Source organism: Patella vulgata, chromosome 9, assembly GCF_932274485.2.
Source record: "Patella vulgata chromosome 9, xgPatVulg1.2, whole genome shotgun sequence".
Lineage (NCBI taxonomy): Eukaryota > Metazoa > Mollusca > Gastropoda > Patellidae > Patella > Patella vulgata.
Window position 1 is genome coordinate 230,680 of NC_065887.2, and position 23,670 is coordinate 254,349.

The 23,670-nt window shown below is 37.5% G+C and overlaps 1 protein-coding gene across 1 annotated transcript; it reads right to left on the minus strand.

The window, feature by feature from the left end:
- Window positions 1-235: 235 nt before the first annotated feature.
- LOC126832447 (spermatogenesis-associated serine-rich protein 2) lies at window positions 236-22,703 on the minus strand. Its single transcript, XM_056103221.1, has 10 exons — window positions 22,318-22,703; window positions 14,639-14,724; window positions 10,617-10,652; window positions 7,779-7,887; window positions 7,098-7,144; window positions 5,548-5,695; window positions 3,893-4,102; window positions 2,463-2,582; window positions 1,587-1,885; window positions 236-331 (listed from the first exon to the last, which is right to left on the minus strand). Exons 1-10 carry the CDS (start codon window positions 22,340-22,342, stop codon window positions 236-238), a joined length of 1,176 nt encoding a protein of 391 aa, XP_055959196.1. The 5' UTR covers window positions 22,343-22,703.
- Window positions 22,704-23,670: the final 967 nt, after the last annotated feature.

A 23,670-nucleotide genomic window follows, 5' to 3' on the forward strand; every position in this document is an offset into this window, starting at 1 on the left:
GAACACCTTCAAGACTACCATCCATGTCAACACTGCAAAGACACCATCAAGACATTCTTTGAGAACACGTTCAGTGACTATTCCAGGACACCTTCAACAGTGTAAATTATGCGGCTAACAGCTTGATTAACAATTCACATTCCCTGTGTCGTATCGATTTGTGTGCTGTTTGGAGGTGCAGTGGTTAGCAATTAGACTGAATTGTCTGTAACCCCTGATAATCATGTGGATATAATTAATATAAACATACCCCTATAATATTATCTGTATCATACATAAAACGTGTCGTATTGGCTAAATCTTCATCTAATCTTCTCTCACTTACAAAATGCTGGAAACATAAAATAAAATAACATTAAATTGTGTTTAACATCACTACACTAACCTTGAGAACATATAATTTATATACTAATCATTTGAGACTGTTGTTTGTCTGTTTGGGGTGGGGGTGGGAGGGGGGGGGCCAAATGGTAAAGCATGTGCATTGTATCATATGGTCTGTCATTGACTCAACTGGCGTGGTTTGGATTCCCCTGTTGTACGCGACAAGGAGTAGGGTCGCCTGTCCAACCTCGTGGGTTTTCTCTGAGTCCTCTGATTTCCTCCTACTGCTAAAGACCCCAACTCGCAAGCAAATTATTGAAATAAAATTGAACCATATGTTAGTCCTGAAATGACCTAGTTAAACCACATTTCTCTCTCTCTTGTCTGTTTGTTCAGAGTTGGCGGCTACACTAGGGGTGTCCCAAGGGTGAAATTGAGTACATATTGCTAGGGGTGTCCCAAGGGTGAAATTGAGTGCATATTGATAGCTCAGACTGGGGAGAAACATAGGCTAGGTGGCGATGGACTATCGCTTCCAGGTTTGGAGATAAATTACTTTCAACCCATGCAGTGCCGGGTCATCCACTAGCAATTGTATAAATTTCAGAATAACTTTAGCCTGCAGAGCGTCCACATGGACAGAGGAGGGGGGTAGAGAGCGAGAAAGAGAGAGAGAGAGAAATGGGGTTTAACGCCCACTCAACACAAACACTTGGTTCAATTTTATTTCAATAATTTTTCGCTTGCACGTAGGGGTCTTTAGTAGTGGGAGGAAACCGGAGGACCCGGAGAAAACCCAAGGGTTTGGAAAGGCGCCCGTACTCCTTGTCATGTAGGAGATTCGAAACCACACCAGTTGACTCAATGACAGGCCTTATGATACAGTGTGCGCGTGCTAACCATTCGGCCATCCACCCCCCCACAGGACAGGGGTGACAACAATTTACTGACATATTGCAATGTTCGAGCATTAAAAAAAGAAATAAAGCAAGCAATAATTACTGTGAAGTGTCACCAGTGGCATTAATATCAATAAATATTTCTCCTCCGTTAAGATTAAATAGAAAAACAAATATTAAATCTGAGAAATGCCTAACAAGCAAATGGTACAGGTTGATCTGTAAACATATAAATATATCTTGCACACATCAAATATCTTCAGCTAGCAATAATTTCATGATGCATTAATTTCTTGTTTGATCTTAGATTGACATCAGCTAGCATTAATTTCATGATGTATTAGTTTCTTTTCTTGATCTTACCTTAACGTCTGCTCGTAAATCTGTAAGTTCGTTCTCGTTCATACAGTCTGCTCGATCGATTTTAGTTTTTAACTCACTAGCTTTCTGTTGCCTCATTATAAATAAATCCCTCGACTCAAGTTTCATCTGTTCGAATTCTATAATCATCTGAAGCTCTCGGTCGTATAAAGCTTTTCTCACTTCTTCAAAGACAGATTTTATTTTCTTTGGGCCTTTGTCCACCTCTTCTTCAAAAGTACGCCGTAACCTTTCTAACGACGACTGCTGTCTCTGTAAATCTTTTACTGACCTCTCTAACCCTGCCAAAATATAACAAAACGGAAAATAATAGACAGAAATCAAATGATATGAAATGGGGTTTAACGTCCTACTGTTCTGCTCCGACTGGCCAAATAAGAGACAGAGATGAAATGATATGAAATGGGGTTTAACGTCCTACTGTCCTGCTCCAACTGGGCTAATAAAGACGGGTATATGTCATACTCTGTGCTATGAGAGGAATTTTGCCCGGACAGTGGCACTACAACCTACTCTTATATCGAATTCCAACTGTCAAGGGATCTTTTACGTGCATGGCAATGTGTACATGGGACCTCAGTTTTTTATATTCCATCCGAATGAATAGACAGCTGTCCTTGTCAGGCCCTCCGTCCTGCATCACTGACAAGGGGGAACCATGCCAGAAAATCTGGATGATCTTTCTCGGCCAATGCAGGGATCAAACACCCGACCTCCAGTCTAGCGAGCCAGCGCCTTACCCACCTTGCCCCCCCACCCCTCCCCAATATACTTTTAACTTATTGCCAACATCAAGACAATATTCAACCAAATAATATGTTCGGTAAAAAAATCGAATTTGTACAGTTGACAACGTACCAGCTTTTTTAATAGTAAAATGTTCTGGTCCTGATGTTAAACTTGATGAGCTGCATTCACTGATAGTTCTAATTCTCTGGTGTCTAGCTTCCTGACTTGCTGCTATACTAGAGTTGTTCCCTATAATACATATTGTTTCATATCACAATTAGTCCCAATTTCAAAAGCAGAAAAACGCTGCAGTTCCACACACAATTTATTTGTATTTCCATCTGTACGAAAAATTGCTGAAAAGTTTGGGGAATCCCATGTAAATGACGTCAGAAGTGAGGATTTTCTTTACAGTATGGAGCATGACAAAGTTCAGTAGCTGCATTTTTATAACACCATGCCACTTGCAAGCTGAATTAGGGGTTGATTGACTTGATGGAAGAGCACCACGTGTGTACGCCAGAAAGTAAATATCCACGAGAAAAAACGTCTTTTATCGAGCAACACTTATATGGAAATGGTCTCATTACATTTACAATATACAGATTTTTTTGCCTGGGAAACCGCATACACGGAAGGGGGGGGCCTAACATTCCATGTTTGACATTTTAAATACCAATAAGACAGCAACCTCGCCCCTGCCGTTTGTAACGAAATTAAAACAAATGATATGTTGTTTTTTTTAACGTCCTAATGTTCTGTACCGACAGAAATATAAAGAGGGGCTTGGCTATGCAACGTTCTATGAGTGAAGTTTATGGACAGCGGTGCTACAGGCAAGGGTTCTCTTACATCCGCGCTTAATTGTTCGAACCATCCCAATGACTAGCTGTCATAGTGATGTTTTTGTCCAATGAAGTGGGCTCAGCTGACGTCTGATCAAGTGTAGTCCAATGACGTTGGGCCAGTCGTGTCTTTACAGGATAAAGTATAACTTTATTTACAGTCAATAAAGATATGTTGAAAGACAACGAAACATACGCCCACAGCAGCTAAATCGTCCTGGTGGTTCACAAATATCAATGATGCATATAAGTTTCATACAGATCGGTTGATAACTTTTGTCGTGCAAGCATTCACAAGGTCCAACAAAGTGAAACAAGGGCCATAACTCCAGAAGTAATGAACGCAAATTGCTGAAATTCAATCGGTGTCTTAATTTCACTAATCTAAATGACAGGGGAAACGGCAATATACAACCACATTTCTACCTGGGCGTATAAAAACAACTGATGTATTAAGGAGATAAATGATGTTACATATAAGAAGGTTAAATCCCAGACTGACTGTAACACGTACCGCAGTGCACTGTGATCCCCAACATGTACCGCAGTGCACTGTGATCCCCAACATGTACCGCAGTGCACGTGCACATTTTAAACTGCCTCATCATGTGCACATGTCTAGCATGCCTGGAAATAACGGTTTTACATGTACCTGACTTTCCTTTCTTGAGTTATCCCCCCTCATGTACTACTAAACTGAATGAGAAATATTACCTGAGTTTTTTTGTGAGCTGTTGTTGTTGTTACTGCGTTGTTGTTTATCTCTTTGGTTCATCTCTGACGATTTACTTCCGATGAGTTGAACTTTATCGCGCCTGTCCAGTGACGTATTGTTAGGATGAGACAATGGACGTGATTTCTCTGGATATGATTGTTGTTGGTCCCGGTAATTAGCGGCTGGTATCCTTGCCTGGTCTGATATGTCTTTAAAAAAAAAAAAAAGTAAACAAATATATACAAATATAAATAAACAAATGGAAACAAATAAACACAAAATATAAACAAATAAACATATGTAAACAAATAAATAAACAAAAATAAACAAATAAGTTTGTAGGCCTATCATTTAAATGAAATGAAATGGGGTTGAACGTCCTACTGTTCTCCCCGAACTGAGCTAATGAAGACAGGGCCTATCATTTAATTTAGATGTCAGTTGGCTTTGAAATTAGGAGCTGGTCTAATATCTCTACTAATATTTGTGACTGTCGTTTGTTTGTTTGTTTGTCTGTTCAGAGTTACACTACTTCAAGTTTATGGCTATACCTTTGCTTCGTCGGGTCAACCGCTAGTGTCTAAATACAAGTAAATACAGCTATTGGTGTCGAAATTTTGTAGACTGTTTCTATTACAAGCTTTAGTGGAGCCTTACACCTATATACTTTGTATTGTTATTTAATCTCTGTAAATGGCTTCATCACGAACATCATACATATCAACCTCACGTTTACTAAATGTAGGTGGAAGTGGATGTTAAATAAGGCTATTTCACGCACTAAATGTCATTGTGTTCGATAAAACGATACCAGTGATCGATATCCCGTTTACAAGAATTCAGGCCTAGTAACTTATCAGTTGGCTTGGAAATAATGAAATGGAGTTTAACGCCCTTCTGTTCTGCTCCGACTGAGCTAATGAAGACGGGCATATGAAACTTTGCCAAGACAGCGGCACTACTGCCTACTGTGAAGGGTTCTTTTATGTGCAGGCAAATGCGCCCTATCCGAACGACTATACATTGTACCTTGCCAGGCGCTTTGTCCTACACCACAGACAAGGGGGAGCCATGCCGAAAAAATCCTGATGGACGGGATTGAACACAGAACCTCCAGTTTAGCTAACCAAGCTAACCCTAACCCTAGCCCTAGCCCTAGCCCTAACCCTGTCTTCACTCACTGAGACACACCGAGCCTCCCTATGACTTAGAAATCAGTGAGCCAAATTAATTCTCACAACCAAATTAATTTCCACAACATTTCAATTTGATTAAAATACGCATCTATAATTTGTTTCGTTTTTTTATACTTTCGATGGCCTACACTATATGAAGATCTGACCAGTTGTAATGGAAGGTCACGTCAGAAGTAATACAAGCGGCTTTTGACCCTATGATGTCAGACATTTGATTAATCAATCAACGTTGATGTTTCTAGTGGGTTACCCAGAGTTCCGTGTACCTTACGCTAAAAACTTGCCGTAACAGACCATTTCAATGGCTAATCCCTCACATCATCCAGAACGTGGGTTATATAACAACTCTTCCAGATCCTAGTGTAGTCAAGACAAGTAAAATGAAATTTTGAACTATAAAAAAACGAAACAAAATAAAATCTGTGTTTTAATCAGATTAATGTGAAAAACATTTTTACCTTTTGTGTGGTCCCCGTTCAACATGTGTGGTTTGTCTATATTGTTATTATTGGAGTTAACAGATGGAGAGGAATTGGGGTCAGGAGAAGTACCGCCCCCTCCTTCTTCAGCTCTCCCTTTACGTGGTCTCTTCTTTTTATTCTGGGCCTAAAATACAATATTGTGAAAGTTGAATCTCCAAATGAAATAAAACAAGGTTTCATTTTCCACTGTTCTACTCCGTCTGAGATAATGAAGATGGGCATATGCCATACAGACTGCTACAAGGAAAATTTTGCCTGGACAGCAGCGCTACAGCCCACTGCAAAGGGATCTTTTACGTGCACTCCCATCTCCCTATCTCTAAAAGGAATACCATTCCCAAATGGTTCATTCCCGTTCCGCATTTAGAAAGATATGACAAATTTGAGTTCACAAAACATTCTCAGACATAACTTAAGAATTTACTCAACTTTCAATCACTGTTTATGAGAAATATCTTTGATCCAGAAACACACATTTTTTTACAGATTATCTCCCCCTGATATTTTGATGTCTATGCCCAATTCACAGTGCAGAACGTCCAGAATTGATGCCCGATTCACAGTCCAGAACGTTCCCAATTGACAGAATTACAATCCAGAATTGATGCCCGATTCACAGTCCAGAACGTTCCCAATTGACAGAATTACAATCGAGTAACACAGAATTCAGTTCTGTCACACCCGACAACGGAGGTGGTGTGAGCAAAATTGTGACGTAATTAAACACAACAAATATGTTTCGGCTGTCATGGTTGGTTGAGGTATTTTCTTTTTCAGTCGACGCATGCGTCGTAGCCCGAAATCCACCTTTTCACTCGACTGTCACTATTTTGGGGATTGAGAGAATACAATTCCAGAACGTTCAATCGAGTACCCCCTTAGTTTAAGGCATGTTCTCGATGTTTTCTTGCCGTTTCCACAAGCATTTCCACCTGCGTAAATTTCAGTCTAATGCAAATCTAATGGGACCATTAGCTATGGTGGCTTAATGGGTAAAACGCTATCTCGCTAGCCTGGAGATCAGGTGTTCAATCCCTGCATTGGCCGAGAAAGTTCACCCCGGTTTTCTGGTGTGATTCCCCTTGTCAGTGATGCAGGATGGAGGGCCTGACAAGGACAACTGTCTAGTCGTTTGGATGGGACGAAAAACTGAGGTCCGGTGTGCACGTAAAAGATCACTTGACAGTTGGAATTCGATATAAGAGTAGGCCGTAGTGCCGCTGTCCAGGTAAAATTTCCCTCATAGCACACTGTATGGTGTATGCCCGTTTTCATTAGCCCAGTTCGAAGCAAAACAGTAGGATGTTAAACTCCATTTCATTCATTCATTAGCTATGGGTGAAAATGGGAGGACCCAGAGAAAACTCACAATGTTAGACAGGCGACCCTACTCCTTGTCACGAACAAGCGGGGAATCAAACCACACCACTTGACTCAATGACAGACCTTAAGACGTACACGCGTTAAACCAGTCGTTGGCCACCACTAAACCCCACCAACACCCCCTTTTATAACTCAACACTGACCTTAGTTCCACTGAAGTGCCACTGTTGTAAAGCTTCCTTAGCACCATCTGAAAAATATATGACAATATTTAAATTATAGACTGTTTCTATTACAAAAATTCAGGCCAAATTAATTTGTGTCAAAACAAAAACATGCAAGAGAAATGAAATGGGGTTAACGTCCTGTTGTTCTAGGTAAGGAAGATGGGCATACATGTGGAAGTTTTCACCCGGACAGCAGCGCAACAGGCCACTCTTTTATATCAAATTCCAACTGCAAAGGGTTTTTATACCTGCACGCCAATGTGTACATGAGAACTCATCCAAACGACTAGACAGCTGTCCTTGTCAGGCCCTGCGTCCTACACCATCACCATTGACAAGGGTAAACCACGCCAGAAAATCCTGATGAACTTTAACTGTAACACGGTCAACACAGGGATCGAACGCAAAACCTCTAGGTTGGCAAGCCAACGTCTTACTCACTGAATCATCGTGGCTCCCCATCCCATATACAAGATATTTTTATAGTATGGGCACTAACCTTCTAGATAAGCTTGAATGGCTTATTCACTGAGCCACCCATCCCATATACAAGATATTTTTATAGTATGGGCACTAACCTTCTAGATAAGCTTGAATGGCTTATTCACTGAGCCACCCATCCCATATACAAGATATTTTTATTGTATGGGCACTAACCTTCTAGATAAGCTTGAATGGCTTTCTCTGAATTATAATCATAATACTGTAAAACAAGAACAATCTCATCAAAGGCTCGACCTGGTACCACTTCACGAACAGCAGTTACCTGAAAATACAATAATAATAAATAATACAATCTGTGATACTATAGATGCTCAACCCGACATTTTTTCTCAGTATCATTCAGGATCAACAAAAAACGAAAAAAGAAAACAGAGAGGGTTTAACGTCCACTCGACACAAACTAGGTCATTTCGGGACCAACATATGGTTCAATTTATTTCAATAATTCGCTTGCACCTTGGGATCTTTAGCAGTGGGAGGAAACCAGGGGACCCGGAGAAATCCCACGAGGTTGGACAGGCGACCTATCTCCTTGTCACGTACAAGCGGAGAATCGAAACCATGCCACTTCGACTCAATGACTGACCATATGGTTTCATGCGCAGGTGTTAAACCACTAGACCCCCCTCCCTCAAACCACACAGGTGTTAAATCACTAGCCCCCCCCCTCAAACCACACAGGTGTAACATCACTAGCCCCCCCCCCTCAAACCACACAGGTGTAACATCACTAGCCCTCCCCCCCCAAAAAAAACCACGCAGGTGTTAAATCACTAGACCCACCAAAACTAAAAAGACGTGGAATATGAATCAGGTTGTTTATAAGATATTACCAGATTTCTCTAAGACGTGGAATATGAATCAGGTTGTTTATAAGATATTACCAGATTTCTCTAAGAAAGGAGGAGGACATCGAACCAACACCATTATAGACAAACAATAGTTCAATATCTGTTCACTACATGTATTTACAACAATATGATGAGCTGAAAATTACACAACATTCATCATCCTCTACAGATCACATCAACGGAGAACCCTAGATCTCAGACGGTCCTGCACATATGGTGTCATACGTGGATTGTGGGTTAGGAATAGGGTAAGCTTTAGGCGTGGTCATGGCTTGTTAGGAATAGGATAAGCTTTAGACGTGGTCAAGGCTTGTTAGGAATAGGGTCAGCTTTAGACGTGGTCAAGGCTTGTTAGGGTTAGCACTAACCCAGTTTACATACCTGTATCATTTGCTTGATCAAGACGAGAGTATCCTGGTCCAAACGTCGCTTAGTATTAAACTCAGTAATTTTGTATCCATAAAATTGTACCTTGTGTTAATATGTTCAATTACTAAATGTCAATCAAAGAAGATATGCATCTCAAGATTTGGACAAAAATCTGCAGGCACTAACCCTAACCCACATAGGAAGTCATATTGCTAATATGTGCAGGACCGTCTCCGATCTAGTATTCTCCGACAAAAACAAGCCAGCACCACCTATAAATGCTGGGATATTTAGACCGTATTTGAGTGGATTAGAGTGGATTGTCTCAATTTCTCCATAATTCTGTAAATAATGAAACTGAAAGGAACTGAACGGACATGAATGGAATTGAACGGAATTAAACCAATGACAAGGGAAATTGAATAGAATTGAAACAGAATTGAACCAATGACAAGGGAAATTGAATGGAACTGAAACAGAATTGAATGGAATTGGATGGAATTAAACCAATGACCAGGGAAACCGGGTTAGAAATTACGTTCTTAGCCAATACCGGGAATATCAAAACTAACAAACAATGCACAAGAATTAAGATCCAACATTTGAAATTGAAAGATGTCAATTTGTGGCAGAATTCACAGTATTTCATATTTGCTCTTCTTCAAAAGGTATTTAGTAGCTAATTTCTAAGTTATAAAATTGTTATGTCCATGGCAGTGTAGCTATTTCAAACTGTTGCTTGTCAGACATTTTTGATTGGAGTGGATGTAGGCCAGAATTCCTTTATCAGGTTGAGTAAATACCTGTAAGATAAGGTTTTATTCCCTTTAAATGGGTATTGTGTAAGATTTAGATAAAGAGCTGGCTGTTCTTGCTGTAATAGTTCAAAAATAGATAATGCAAAATGAATATGTTGAAAATTTTATTCAAATTACTTTATTTTGAGCCAAGTTATCAATGGTTGTAGTTTTGACAAGATGTTTGCATTGATTGTAACCACCGTACTGGTCGTTCGAGTCTTAGTCTCGCTTCTCTATTTTTAAATCAAATCATTATATGGCCGAGTCAATCTAATCTACTTAAAACCGGAGCCATCCGATGGCATTGAGAGTTGATAATGGTCTTGTCATATTAATAAATGTCTAATTAATAATTTATACTACAATTTAGCTCTTATATAATTCCTGTATGAGACACAAACTAGGTCATTTTGGGACTAACATATGGTTTAATTTTATTTCAATAATTCGCTTGCACGTAGGGGTCTTTAGCAATGGGAGGAAACCGGGGGACCTGGAGAAAACCCACAAGGTTGGACATGTAACCCTACAACCGGGGAATCAAAACCATGCCAGTTGACTCAATGACAGAACTTATGATACAACGCATACATGCTAACCACTGTTTAATAGACTTCAACTACAAATATTGTTCATGTTATCTAGCATGCTAATATCTACACAAGTCCTCAGTTTTTACCTTCCATCTAAACAAACACCTACAATTAAAAACATCGTTCACCAATGTCAAATAATCCAGATGGATGAAACATCAAACCCCTGGTTAGTTAGCCAGCTCCTTACTCAATTGAACCCCCACCCCACCCCCACCATCACACACACCTTACTCACTAGAACCCCATCAAGATCTCCTAGATGCTTACTCAACAGACCCATCAAGATGAACGATTGGGTAAAGAAAAAGGATGTAATTGAGGATTTGTTTTTAACTAAAAATAAAATATATTGGGATCCTTCTACCATCTACTTACTTGTGAATTCACATTCTTTTTAACTGGGTCTTTGGTCTGAGTAGAAAGTGATGAAGGTGAAATATTATACATGGACAAGTTATCACAAAAAATCATTAATGTACTGTAAATCAATTTACATATCTATATGTCAATTCAGTCCATAATATTAATAATTCACCTCCCTTTTTTTGAACTACATGTTTTAAGGATAGTGACAAAGTGCTCCTTAAAGCTACATTTCCAATAAAAGTATGGCAAATTTAGTATATGGAAAGTAGAGACGCCTAATCTTACTAGAAAAATACTGAATTCCCTGAAAAACACCCATGGGGCAAGCAGTGGGCAAAAATGTCAGGGTATCACTAACTGGCAGCCTAATGGATTATTGTCTGCCAGATTGACTTGGGGAGCGGTTGTTATTTCCTCATCAAATGGTTAGGTGGTTTTGGGACATTGAGGGGCTTAATCGTACAACAGGCTCTGCAATTAAACGTACAACAGGCTCTGCAATTAAACATACAACAGGCTCTGCAATTAAACGTACAACAGGCTCTGCAATTAAACTGCGGAAAACAAAGTTGGCAGAAGATCATCTATTAATTTATTAAGCTTCAACATGTTATTGTAATATGTTCCTCATGTATTCAAGTTGCTGTTTGATTTCTGTTCCTCATTTATTCAAGTTGCTGTTTCATTTCTGTTTTTGTCCCCGATGTAAATAAATAATATACATGTATTTACTTTACTAAACTGATCTGTTATCTCAAATGAGGTTCCACAGGCAGTACGAACTCCGAACTACGAAGTGCTTTTGTTCTGATGTCATCACTTCTTTGACATAAGTGGTGTTCGGTTCGTTCATTTTCTACGAAGAAATTGGGAAATGTTCGTGGCTAAAAAAAACGAAGTACGAATCGTGATTTTCATGCCAATTTGTAGATGAAATTCGTATTTTCACGGTTTTATAGAAAGCTTGGACATTTACAATTCAGTAGAAGGTTTATCAGCGTCAAAGTGGTCGGCAATTGTTCTGATTCAGTAGAAGGTTGTTCTGATTTTGAGCAAAGTTTTGGGCTGTGAAATTTTTGGTTGATTTAATGTGATTTGATTTGATATTTTTTATTTAACCAAACTAAACAGTGTTATTCCTTGTTTCAGGTGAACAACCGTGGAACTAAACATATACTTCGCATGTTAGCCGGGTTTATACTTTGTTTTTCGTACTGGTTGGAAACCTCGCTATTGTTACATCAGCACCTACCGGACAAATGAAGACAGACATACACAATACAGTGTACTATGGGAGTAAGTTTGAAGCATTTCTGCCAACTCCTATTTCTAATTTCAACTGTCAAGGGATCTTTTTTACATGTATGTACAAGTCAAGGGGAAAACAAGCTGAGAAACTATTTTGACCAACACTGAAATAAGTGTGAGAGACATTAAAGATAGGTTCCCAGAAAAGTATTTATCGGGTGGTTATCTCCACAGGGCTAGAAATTCACGCGAATCTCCGAATCTGATTCGCGCAAGAGCTTACATTGCGAATCTACAACGATTCGCGTAAAATTTTTCTAAATAAAAAAGAAAGAAAATCTCGGAGAATTGTCAAGTCTTGACTATTGAATGTCGGTCAGTATCATCTGTATTTTTTCGGCTTTAGCCGACTGACAATTAATCTAGCCGATTGGTAAAACAATGAATCCATCACTATATGGTATCATAAATCAATCTACTTTTGGCTAAATTACAACGCGGTAATTATTACTTGTTAATAAAAAAAAAGTCAATCAACTTGCTTGTCGGCTACAACAACAGTCATACCTCATATGGTTCTTAATAAGAGCAATTAGCACATTTAACGGTGATTTTGACAATCCGGTAAAAAAACAAAACACGCTTGCTGATAATTCATAAAAGGTTCAGTAAAATACTCCACGTGGCGAATAAAGACGATCTCGGCATGGTTTGTGAATCGCACCTCTTCTACGCTCCGTCCGTGTAAAGTGCAGGTACAGGTAAATATTAAAATAATAACTGGATCATACATTGATGGATGCACTGACCAGTTGTTAGGTAAATTTAAATCTTCATTGAATATAATCCCCTGGTAGAACACCGAATACAAAGAAAGAGAAACAGTGGGTATTTTCCCGACAGAATCTCAAATGCTGAATTCCTATTGAAGCTATATCATAGTTGTACGAATTTTATTTTATAGCAATTTCAATTGTGGTTATGACGTTATCATTGTGCCGTTTGTCTATCATCGACGAATGGATAAAAACTTTTGCAAGTTACGTGATGGACAAAAGACTACAAATTGTGCTATGAAGAAATGACATGGTGTAGAGCTGGGCGATATCCCTGGAAACAGATATCGCGATACTTTAAAAAAATATCGCGATATAATCACTATATTGTGACATTTTATAAAATGTCAATAATATCAGTTTTTTTAAATGTAAAAAAAGACAACATGCATAAAAAGTTGGAAATACCACCGGAGTATTCACTTGACACTTTCTAGCCAATATTATTAAAAGTTTTTAACATATCGATCTATCTATCTATAGCCATGAAGACTTACTACAAATATATGTCTATGTTGTTTATTACAAGTTTAATTCCCAGTATATTCATTATGATATTTTATTTAAATTACGAATATTTACATGAAGGATGCACAAAAAAAACCATTAAAAATAGCTTGTGTTCTTTCGGCCGTGCGTGTTTTTTAAACTACGGGTATACAATTGGATGCTATTCATTTACCCTAGGAATCTCGTTTTTCTCATTCAAGCGCATACCGTCTTGAAAATGCATTATGTAATGCAAAAATAATAAATTATAATATAAAACATAAGTACTATGTCAAAAAGTGTCCATTGATTTAGTCAAATATTTTTTTCCGGATCACGGACTGCCATGACAGATTAACACAATAAACACAATCTTGTTTTTTAGACAGTATTATTATTTAAGATTCAGAGGATTCGCGCAGATGCCATATATGAGAAGCCTCTTAGATTCTTGCAAAAAGTGAAGAATTTCTAGCCCTGCTCTAATAAAAGTATGGCAATTTTGGTATATATGGAAAGTAGAAATATCCAATCTTACTAGATAAATACTGGATTCCCTGAAAAAACTCATGGAGCGTATACAGGACAAAAATGTAAGTGTTCCCCTAATCGACAGACAGACGATTAGGAATACCTGCACGCGTGACGTCGAAGGTTGCGTGCGAAGATTGAGCGCTTGGTGTACATGTTGATAAACTTTATGAAGAGTTAGACGTACAACACTTTCTGAGATAAAAATCACGGAAAAAGACGCAGGCAGTGGATAATCCGAGAATTTAATTAGGATTTGATATTTGTATTAAATAATCAACGATTAAAGACAACATCGTCTTGTGTATACAATGAATTCTCCTCCGACTTCGCACTCATAGGTACTGGGATAGGTAAGTCATGTGGCACAAACATGACCTCTTTTGATTGATTTTTATAGCAGGGTATTCCTTGGCAATTACAATGTTTTGAAAAGGATTTGAAGCAAAATTAGTATAAATTATTTAGTTTGAATATGTTTTTAGTACAAATATATCATCAAATCACCAAGTTTGTATGCAGGAAGGTATCTTTAAGTATTAAACAAGTATTGTTTCAATATATTACACAATGTCTTGCACCAGGGCCCTGTTTCTCGAAATTTTAACTAAAGATAAAATTCAATTTTAGTAGATACTTCATTTTTGATTGGCTAAGCACTAAAATCAATCTAATATTATCCAATCAAATTACTAAAATTTGGATTTTATCTTAGTTAAAATTTCGTGAAACAGGCCCCAGATTATTAAACAACTTAAAATATAGACACTACATGTATATAGCACGTGTATTTCAATGAAATATGTCGCACCGGTCCGATATTAACTAGTATAAATAATGTACACTTGACACATTGCCCGCACCATTATTTGAAATAATGGTACACCAACATCAAAGGATGACGTCACACCTGTTTATTGTACCCACCTTTTGTTTAACATGGTTATGACTGGTTGTAGATTGAGCCATCACTGTATTTGTTCTTGAATCAAAATGAATTATAGCAGAATTATCTACAAATAAAAAATACAAATGAAGGTAATTAAAACAAAAAAAAAAAACTACAAAAAGAGACCTTGAAAACATCAGGATATTAGCATCTGAAACAAACACCCTGCAAAAAAATGAAAAAACAAGTGATACTTCATTGACGTGCACGTAAAAGATCCCTTGGCAGTTTGAATTTGGTACAAGAGTAGGCCTTCATGGCACACTGTATGACGTATACCCATCTATTCATTATATTAGCCTAGTTGGTGCAGAACAATAGGACGTTAACATCATCACACACACACACCCTCTACACCTGCATATTGACCCTAAACAGGACTTGAACAGAGCTTCTTGGTTCAACCCCATTCCCTTTCATTTCATTTTTAGGGGATCCGACAATGTCATACTTTTCTGCACTAAGGAATCTTTCCGAGGCATGACAATGTGTACCCACGACCTCAGATTTCCATCTAGGGTTGGGCGATATACCGGTTTTTCGATATATAGTGATAAAATCGACGATTTTACCATATCGGACTTATTTAAAAATATTGATAAACCGGTATATCGTGATAACCAAAATTATCGCAATATGATAATTATCGTGTCCTAATATTGACGATAATACATATACTATATCATCGCCCATGACATTCTACTGATAGAATTAAATTCATCAGTATAAATAGCATTATTAAGTACCATCAAGCCGACGATTTTCGTCCCAAGTAATCAAAATTTAACTTCTTAAGACATGTGTATAAATTATCACGATAATTGAGCTGGCCTTATCATTTAGCACTAATCCTACTCACTGAACCACTGTGGTTCCCTAGCTTGTTAGTATATCTGTGTCTTACACTACTCACTGAACCACTGTGGTTCCCTAGCTTGTTAGTATATCTGTGTCTTACACAACTCACTGAACCACTGTGGTTCCCTAGCTTGTTAGTATATCTGTGTCTTACTCTACTCACTGAACCACTGTGGCTCTCTAGCTTGTTAGTATATCTGTGTCTTACACTACTCACTGAACCACTGTGGTTCCCTAGGTTGTTAGTATATCTGTGTCTTACACTACTCACTGAACCACTGTGGTTCCCTAGCTTGTTAGTATATCTGTGTCTTACTCTACTCACTGAACCACTGTGGCTCTCTAGCTTGTTAGTATATCTGTGTCTTACACTACTCACTGAACCACTGTGGTTCCCTAGCTTGTTAGTATATCTGTGTCTTACACTACTCACTGAACCACTATGGCTCTCTAGCTTGTTAGTATATCTGTGTCTTACACTACTCACTGAACCACTGTGGTTCCCTAGCTTGTTAGTATATCTGTGTTTTACTCTACTCACTGAACCACTGTGGTTCCCTAGCTTGTTAGTATATCTGTGTCTTACTCTACTCACTGAACCACTGTGGTTCCCTAGCTTGTTAGTATATCTGTGTCTTACACTACTCACTGAACCACTGTGGTTCCCTAGCTTGTTAGTATATCTGTGTCTTACACTACTCACTGAACCACTGTGGCTCTCTAGCACTATTTATTCATGTAATTAAAGATACATTACATGTATGTTAGATTTAGATGAAGAGCTGACAGTTGTAGCTATAATACATGTAGTTCAAAAACAGATAATGAAAAGGGAATACATGTATATTGAAAATTTCATTCAAATTAATTTTTCTGGGCGAAGTTATGACCGTTTGAAGAACAGTGTAGTCTTGATTATCATTGCTAACATTGTTATAATAACAGACAATGTCTTGATTATCCATTGTTAAAATAAATTATTAACTGCTGATCGTGTTTAAATCCGTTAAAAATCAAAACCATCTGATGGTCTAGAGAGTTGATCATGGGCTTGGCATGTGAATAAATCTCTTATTTAACATAAATTATGCAAGAGCTAAATCTGTCTATTGCAGGTCTTTCTTTAGGTCTGAAATGTTATATAAACTATTAATTAGACATTAATTAACCTATCCAGGCCATAATCAACTCTAGATGGCAGCGCTAGCCTGCGATCTTTAGTGGATTATGAGCCGATTTACTGCATAACTTTCCTTCTCGATTTAACGATTAAATGGATAATCGAGACTATGCTGTATATCGTACTGATTTTAGTAATGATGATCGAGGCTAGGCGGAAATTTCAACCGCTTAGTTCTCGTTTCATACTGATTCATGGTGGATCAATTTGAATGAAATTTTCAGAAAATTGCCTTTACATTATCTAGTTTATAGTGAGAACTGCCAACTCGATATCGAATCTCCCACAATGTATCTTCAATGATTTAAATAAAATTTGAGGACAAAAAAACCCTGCAACAGGCAGATTTAGCTATTACATACATGTAATACATCTTCACACAGAACAACAATAACAGGCCTGTATTTCATTGTTCAGAAAATCATTAAAATATGTGAACAATACATGTAGATATACGGTATAGTCTTAATTAGGTTAGTACATGTAGGTAAATCGGTTAAAATTAGGAAATAATTTGATGACAAAATAACCACACCCATTTCTTATCAGTCCCACAAATCACAAACACATGTAATATAAAATATCTATATTTACACAGTATTCAGGAAATATTCCCCATAAATTAATATTATATCAACATATCATATTATATACAAACACTGCCAGGCAACGACACACACGTCCATAGCAGCTACATGTACATGTCCTCCGAGCCGTCCGTTAAGATTGTCGCATTTCATAATTTTTTTATCCATAAAGGTTTTTCACATTGTTTTATTTTTTTTTTTAGTAAGTACATGTAATGGGAGCATATAAATACAAAATACATGTACTGAAAAGTTTTCAAGGGCAAAAACTCATGAGGGCATATTTACAAGGTAAATGTACTGAAAAGTTATCAAGGTCAACAACTCATGGTAAAATATTTACAAGACACTGAAATTTATCAAGGGCAACAACTCATGAAATAATTTTGAAAAAATACCCGGAATTTGATAGACTTCTTGTTCTTTCTACTGTTAGCATAAACACAACATAGTTAGGCCTACTAGTGGTGTACAATATTTTATAATAATATATTTAGGCCTACTAGTCGGTGTACTATATTTTATAATTATATATTTAGGCCTACTAGTCGGAGTACAATATTTTATAATAATGTTATTTAGGCCTACTAGTGGCTGTACAATATTTTAATTAGAAATATGCTCATAAATATAATTCTAAACGACAATACATGTATGTCATACTAGTCGTTCGCATGGTACATGTATGTCATACTAGTCGTTCGCATGGTACATGTATGTCATACTAGTCGTTCGCATGGTACATGTATGTCATACTAGTCGTTCACATGGTACATGTATGTCATACTAGTCGTTCGCATGGTACATGTATGAAAAACCGAGGCCATGTGTACACATTCACGTGCACGTAAAAGATCCCTTAGCAGCTGGAATTCAATATAAGAGTAAGCTATAGAGTTGCTGCTGAGCAAATTTCCCTCATAGCACACTGTATGACTTATGTACGTCTTTAGCCCCAGTCAGAGCAGAACAGTAGGATGTTCGAGACCCCATTTCATTTCTTTTACACATGTATATATCAATAAATCAATATATTGAGAGAGAAAAATGGAGTTAAACATCCACTCCACACAACACTAGATCATTTTGGGACTAAAATGTGGTACAATTTTATCGAAGTGATTCGATTGCACATATGTAGGTTCATTCAACAGAGAAAAGAAAAACCCGAAATGAAATGAAATGGGGTTTAACGTCCTACTGTTCTGCTCTTATAATGGGCTAATGAAGACGGGCATACGCCATACAGTGTGCTATGAGGAAAATTTTGCCCGGGCAGCGGCATTATCGCCTACTCTTATATCGAATTCCAACTGCCAAGGGATCTGTTACGTGCATTCCAATGTACACATGGGACCTCGTTTTTTCGCCTCATCCGAAGGACTAGACAGCTGTCCTTGACAGGCCCTCCGTCCTGCATCACTGACAAGGGGGAATCACGCCGGAAAATCTGGATGAACTTTCTCGGCCAATGCAGGGATCGAACACCCGACCTCCAGGCTAGCGAGCTAACGTCTTACCCACTTAGCCACGTGATCCCCTAGAAAAAACTGAAGAGTCAGAGAAAACCCATAAGGTTGGGCAGGCCGGTGATCGACCGTGATCCCAAACCTGGACACGTCTAAACTTGGGATTAAACTTGACTCAAAGATACATTATGGGAGATAAGATAAAGAGATGGCCGTTCTCACTATAATAGTTAAAAACTAGATAGTGTAAAGGTAATTTGCTGAAAATTTCAGTCAAATTGATCCACTATGAGCCGAGAACGAAGCGGGTGAAATTTTTGCACAGTCTCGGTCATCATTACTAAAATCATTAATATAAACAGCATAGTCTCGATTATCCACTTTTTTTGATTTAATTATCAATGGCCGTTAACGGCATATAGGAATCTAATCCAGCCATCATCGAAGGCTAGCCTTGACATCGAGAGTTGATTATGGTCTGGATAAGTTAATTAATGTCTAATTCAGGGTTCAATTTAGTCTAAAACAAATGAGTATCAAATTTTTGTGACACATTTACATTTTGGCTAATCAATTCAAAATTTGAATAGCATTTGCTCAGATTTGAGGAGCAGTAAACCGTACATCACAAAAATTTGCAATTCTGATAAATAAACAATATTATAATCTTTAGTCTTGTTTTATTATTCATTTACATGTACATGTAACACTTAACAAATAAATAATTAACATTAACAATTAAATAACGTGTCTTAGTTTATTTTATATTACTTGAATGAATGAATGTTGTTTTATGGCGTTTCCCTGTCGGCACAATGCTCTGGCCAATTTGCTCCAAATATATTTCCTGGAGCTGGGCACTACTTCACTCTTTTCTGACTTGCATATAGAGACAGGTAGTGTGGGCAGACATGTTTTGACGTAGTGTTACTAAAAATAGACGGGCATCCCAAATGATGGCGTTCAGCGTTAAAATGAGTAAGCTACGAGCTTTATTAAGCTTTTGTTTAATGTCTAAGATTGATCCAGTCAAATTTAACGTTGATCGTGCGACCTCTTATTGTTACCTTAAACCCAAACAAAGTTTAAAATCAGCTCTTATAGTCAGATACAATCCTCGGCCTACCGTCTTATAGTCAGATACAATCTAATCACAATCCTCGGCCTACCGGCTATGTAAATCGCTCATCTTTACTTTGATTTATTGCCGTATTTCTCAAATTCCAAAATATTTTTATACCGTTAAATTCCATTATTAAGAAAATATTGCACAGTTTCGGCTCTAATCCACAAGCTAAACATACACTACCGCTGCAGTTATTGCCTGACGTCAATTAGAGCAGGTTATCCAGTCTACGGTATTTTCTCCAATTTACCGATTTATTAATGAAATTAGTCGTGATTATCCAAATGAAGTATTTTCACCCAAAATATATAATGAATCGCACTTCACAAGTTTGAAAGCAATTTTTGGCTAATGAATAAAATAATTCTATCGCTTTTACCGCGATTTAAATCGCCTTTTGCGATGCGATACCGCTTAAATTGAACCCTGGTCTAATTGATAATTTAGATAACATTTCAGGCCTAAAGAAAGACTTGTAATAAGCAGATTTTGCTCTTGCATAATGCATGTTTGTTTAATGATTGACCTTATGATCTAAAGCGGAGATTTTAAACCACTGCTCCCCCCCCCCCCCATACACCCACACAGATCACTAGGCATCAATTCTTTCTATTTTATTATGAATTATTCCTCGCTTCCATCGCCTGTAAATTTAATGCATGACTGTTGTACATTGTAGCATAGATGATTAAAAGTAAATATTTTGAAAATTTTCATTCAAATAACTCTATTCTGGGTGAAGTTATGACTGTCTGAAGATATCATCGTAGCAATGGTACTGGACAATTGAGGCTACGTCTTAGACTATCCATTTATCATTAAATTTTTAAATCTAGGCCAATCGTATGTTCTAGCGAGTTGATTATAGGCTTGTCATATGAATAAATGTCTAAGTAATAATTTATATGACATTTGAAGCCAAATAAAAGATGTGCAATAGCAGATTTAGCTCTTACATAATTAAAAGTATTTTTATTAATACCAATCAAAACACCGAACAAAAGATAAATAAGTGGGAAACAAAACGATAAGGTATGATCAAAACTGAGTGTGCATGATAATATCTGTGACAGCTGTGACAGATTGGACAAACCAATAAAACAGCTAGCAATCTACCAACTTTAAATCACAATAACACCAGGTTTATAAAATTTATATCATCTTTTTACCTAATTCTAGACCTTCATTGCGCCCACTGCCGTGTCCAAAACCTTATATTGTACATGTATTATCAGTTTATTATATGTTGTGCCAATACAAATATCCAAACCCCATTTATCTCCCCTTCTAGTGGCATTGGCAGTTATTAAAAGTAAAGTTTTTATGATTACGCCCTATCAAGACATCTTGACCTATACATAGTTTTTGAAGCTGCCATTTTCTTGCAGTGTTGACTTTCATTATAAAATAGCACTGACCAAGATACAACAATCTGCCCACAATTTACATTGCCTGTACATTAATGCATGTTATTATTAGCTGTGGTGCTTGATTGAACTTATTGAAAAAAATGCTGAAATCAAATCAATCCATGTCTGTCTAGAAAAAGTAGCCTATCAAGGTTTTGAGAAAATTATGATAAATTTAATATCGCAAGTCATAACTGTTCTTGCAGAGTGAGAAAGAGATATGGGGTTTAACGTCCACGCGACACAGACTAGGTAATTTCGGGACCAACAATAATTCGCTTGTGGCACTAGGGGTCTTTAGCAGTGGGAGGAAACCGGAGGACCTGGAGAAAGTCCACGAGGTTGGACAGGCAACCCTACTCCTTGTCACGTACAACCGGGGATTCAAAACCATGGCAGTTGATTCAGTGACAGGCCTTATGATACAGCATCCAGCCATCCACCACCCCACCGTTATAACTGTTCTTGCAGGAGCAAAATCATAGTCACAATGTGTTTCCTAATTATACTATTTAAATAAAAACTGGGAGTAACTCTCCCTGAAATGCAAAGAGGGTGAGGGTATGATTTCTAGTCTTCCTTGTGTGCCAGACAGCCTCTGGGGGTTGATTTTCAATTTTGTAAATTTAAAATACTCTAGCCTACAAATGTCACTGTCAGTGTCACTCGTCAAAAAATTCGGCCTTAAATCACAAAGTAAATACAATATATTCCAACTAAAACGGTGATAAACGAAAAGGAAATTCTGCTGATGACAATCCGTAAGCAAATAAATTTCACAACTCAACGTCTCAAGTTTCATTTGTCGTCATTTCAATTTGGAAGGCTTTCAGTCAGAGAAGCCGGTTGAGTCGGCTCAGTGCAGTAGAAGAAAATGAAGGCGAAAATTTCTTGGAACTTTCTCAGACCTAATTATAAAACGTGCAAGCTAAATCTCCAGTTAAACACCGAAAATACTTCAATTAATTAAATATTCAACATAAACGACTACTGTTAAAATAATATGTTTTCATTTTACACCATTTTACCTGCTCTGAAGTTTTTTCGTGCCATTCTGTTACTACTTCAAGTCGACTCAAAACCGGAAATGGATTCGCACTGTTTACTACGGAAAGTCACGGAATTTACCGAAGATATGCTGACCTGGGTATAACGCTTTTTTAATGGCCAAGGACGTACACGGTTATGTAACATTTCAGAGTTGTTTTTAAACACTTTCGTGGCGGTTGATTTGTGATGGTTACATATTTTTAGATTCGTAATTATTTAAAAAAATGTAGTGCTTAAAGTTTTTTGCTCGTCCTTCCAGAATATTCACCGGTAATTAGGTCTATCGCCGTCCGCCGACAAGGAACAGGCGGCCACACCTTATATTTAACAGGTTTTTTTCTTCTTTTTTTTTTAAAGGGACTTAGTTTTTTTAAAAATAACCATTTAAATAAATAATGATAGGCCCGTCGGAAGACCCCATCCACCCCATCCTCATCAACCTACCTCAATAATCTTCAAATATAAAGACTTCGAATAAAATCAAAATATTTTAAAACAAGTCCTGTTATCGGTTTGTTTATGTTTTTTTTTTTTTTTTATCTCAATTTTTCTCAAGTTGAATTAGTAACTTCATCTATAAATGAAATGAATGGGGTTTAACGTCCTACTGTTCTGCTCCGACTTGGTTAATACGCCGTACAGTGTGCTATGACTCACTATATGTTTAAAACTTTTGCCCTGACAGCGGCGCTACGGCCTTTTCTTATATCAAATTCCAATTGTCAAGGGTTCTTTTAAGTACACGCCGTTTGTCGCCCCATCCGAACCACTAGACAATAAATTTACAAACCACATATCAAATTATATTCCCTAGCAAAAACACCACAGAAAATTGAAAAAAAACCCACAAACCTCACCTGCAGGCAAACACAAACAAACTTTCAGTAGTTTTCATGGAAATCAAACGGCTCAACAAAAAATGAATAATTAACTACCAGTTTCGCGCTCGGTTCCAGATGACTTGAAGGCGTATTCCCCGATTAAGGTATTTTTACCTGTCAATGATTTACAAAATGAATTGAAATGGACGAATCTAATGTAAAGCTGCGATACAGAGTGTTCTAAAACAACCTAAGTATAAAGCTGTAAGAAGTCTTTCTGGAGAAATTTGGCGGGAAAAATCAATACCATAATATACTTAAGCTGTTACCGCTCGCACTGGGCACCCATGTCGCACGTGTTCTAAGTAGACGAGTATTGACCAAAATCGACAAATAACATTCGTATATAACATTTTCCATATAATATTTCCTTACGTTTGATAACACACCCACAGAAGTACCCTCGCGTCAGCAATATTTATTTTTATCAACTTATGAAACGCTAAACGT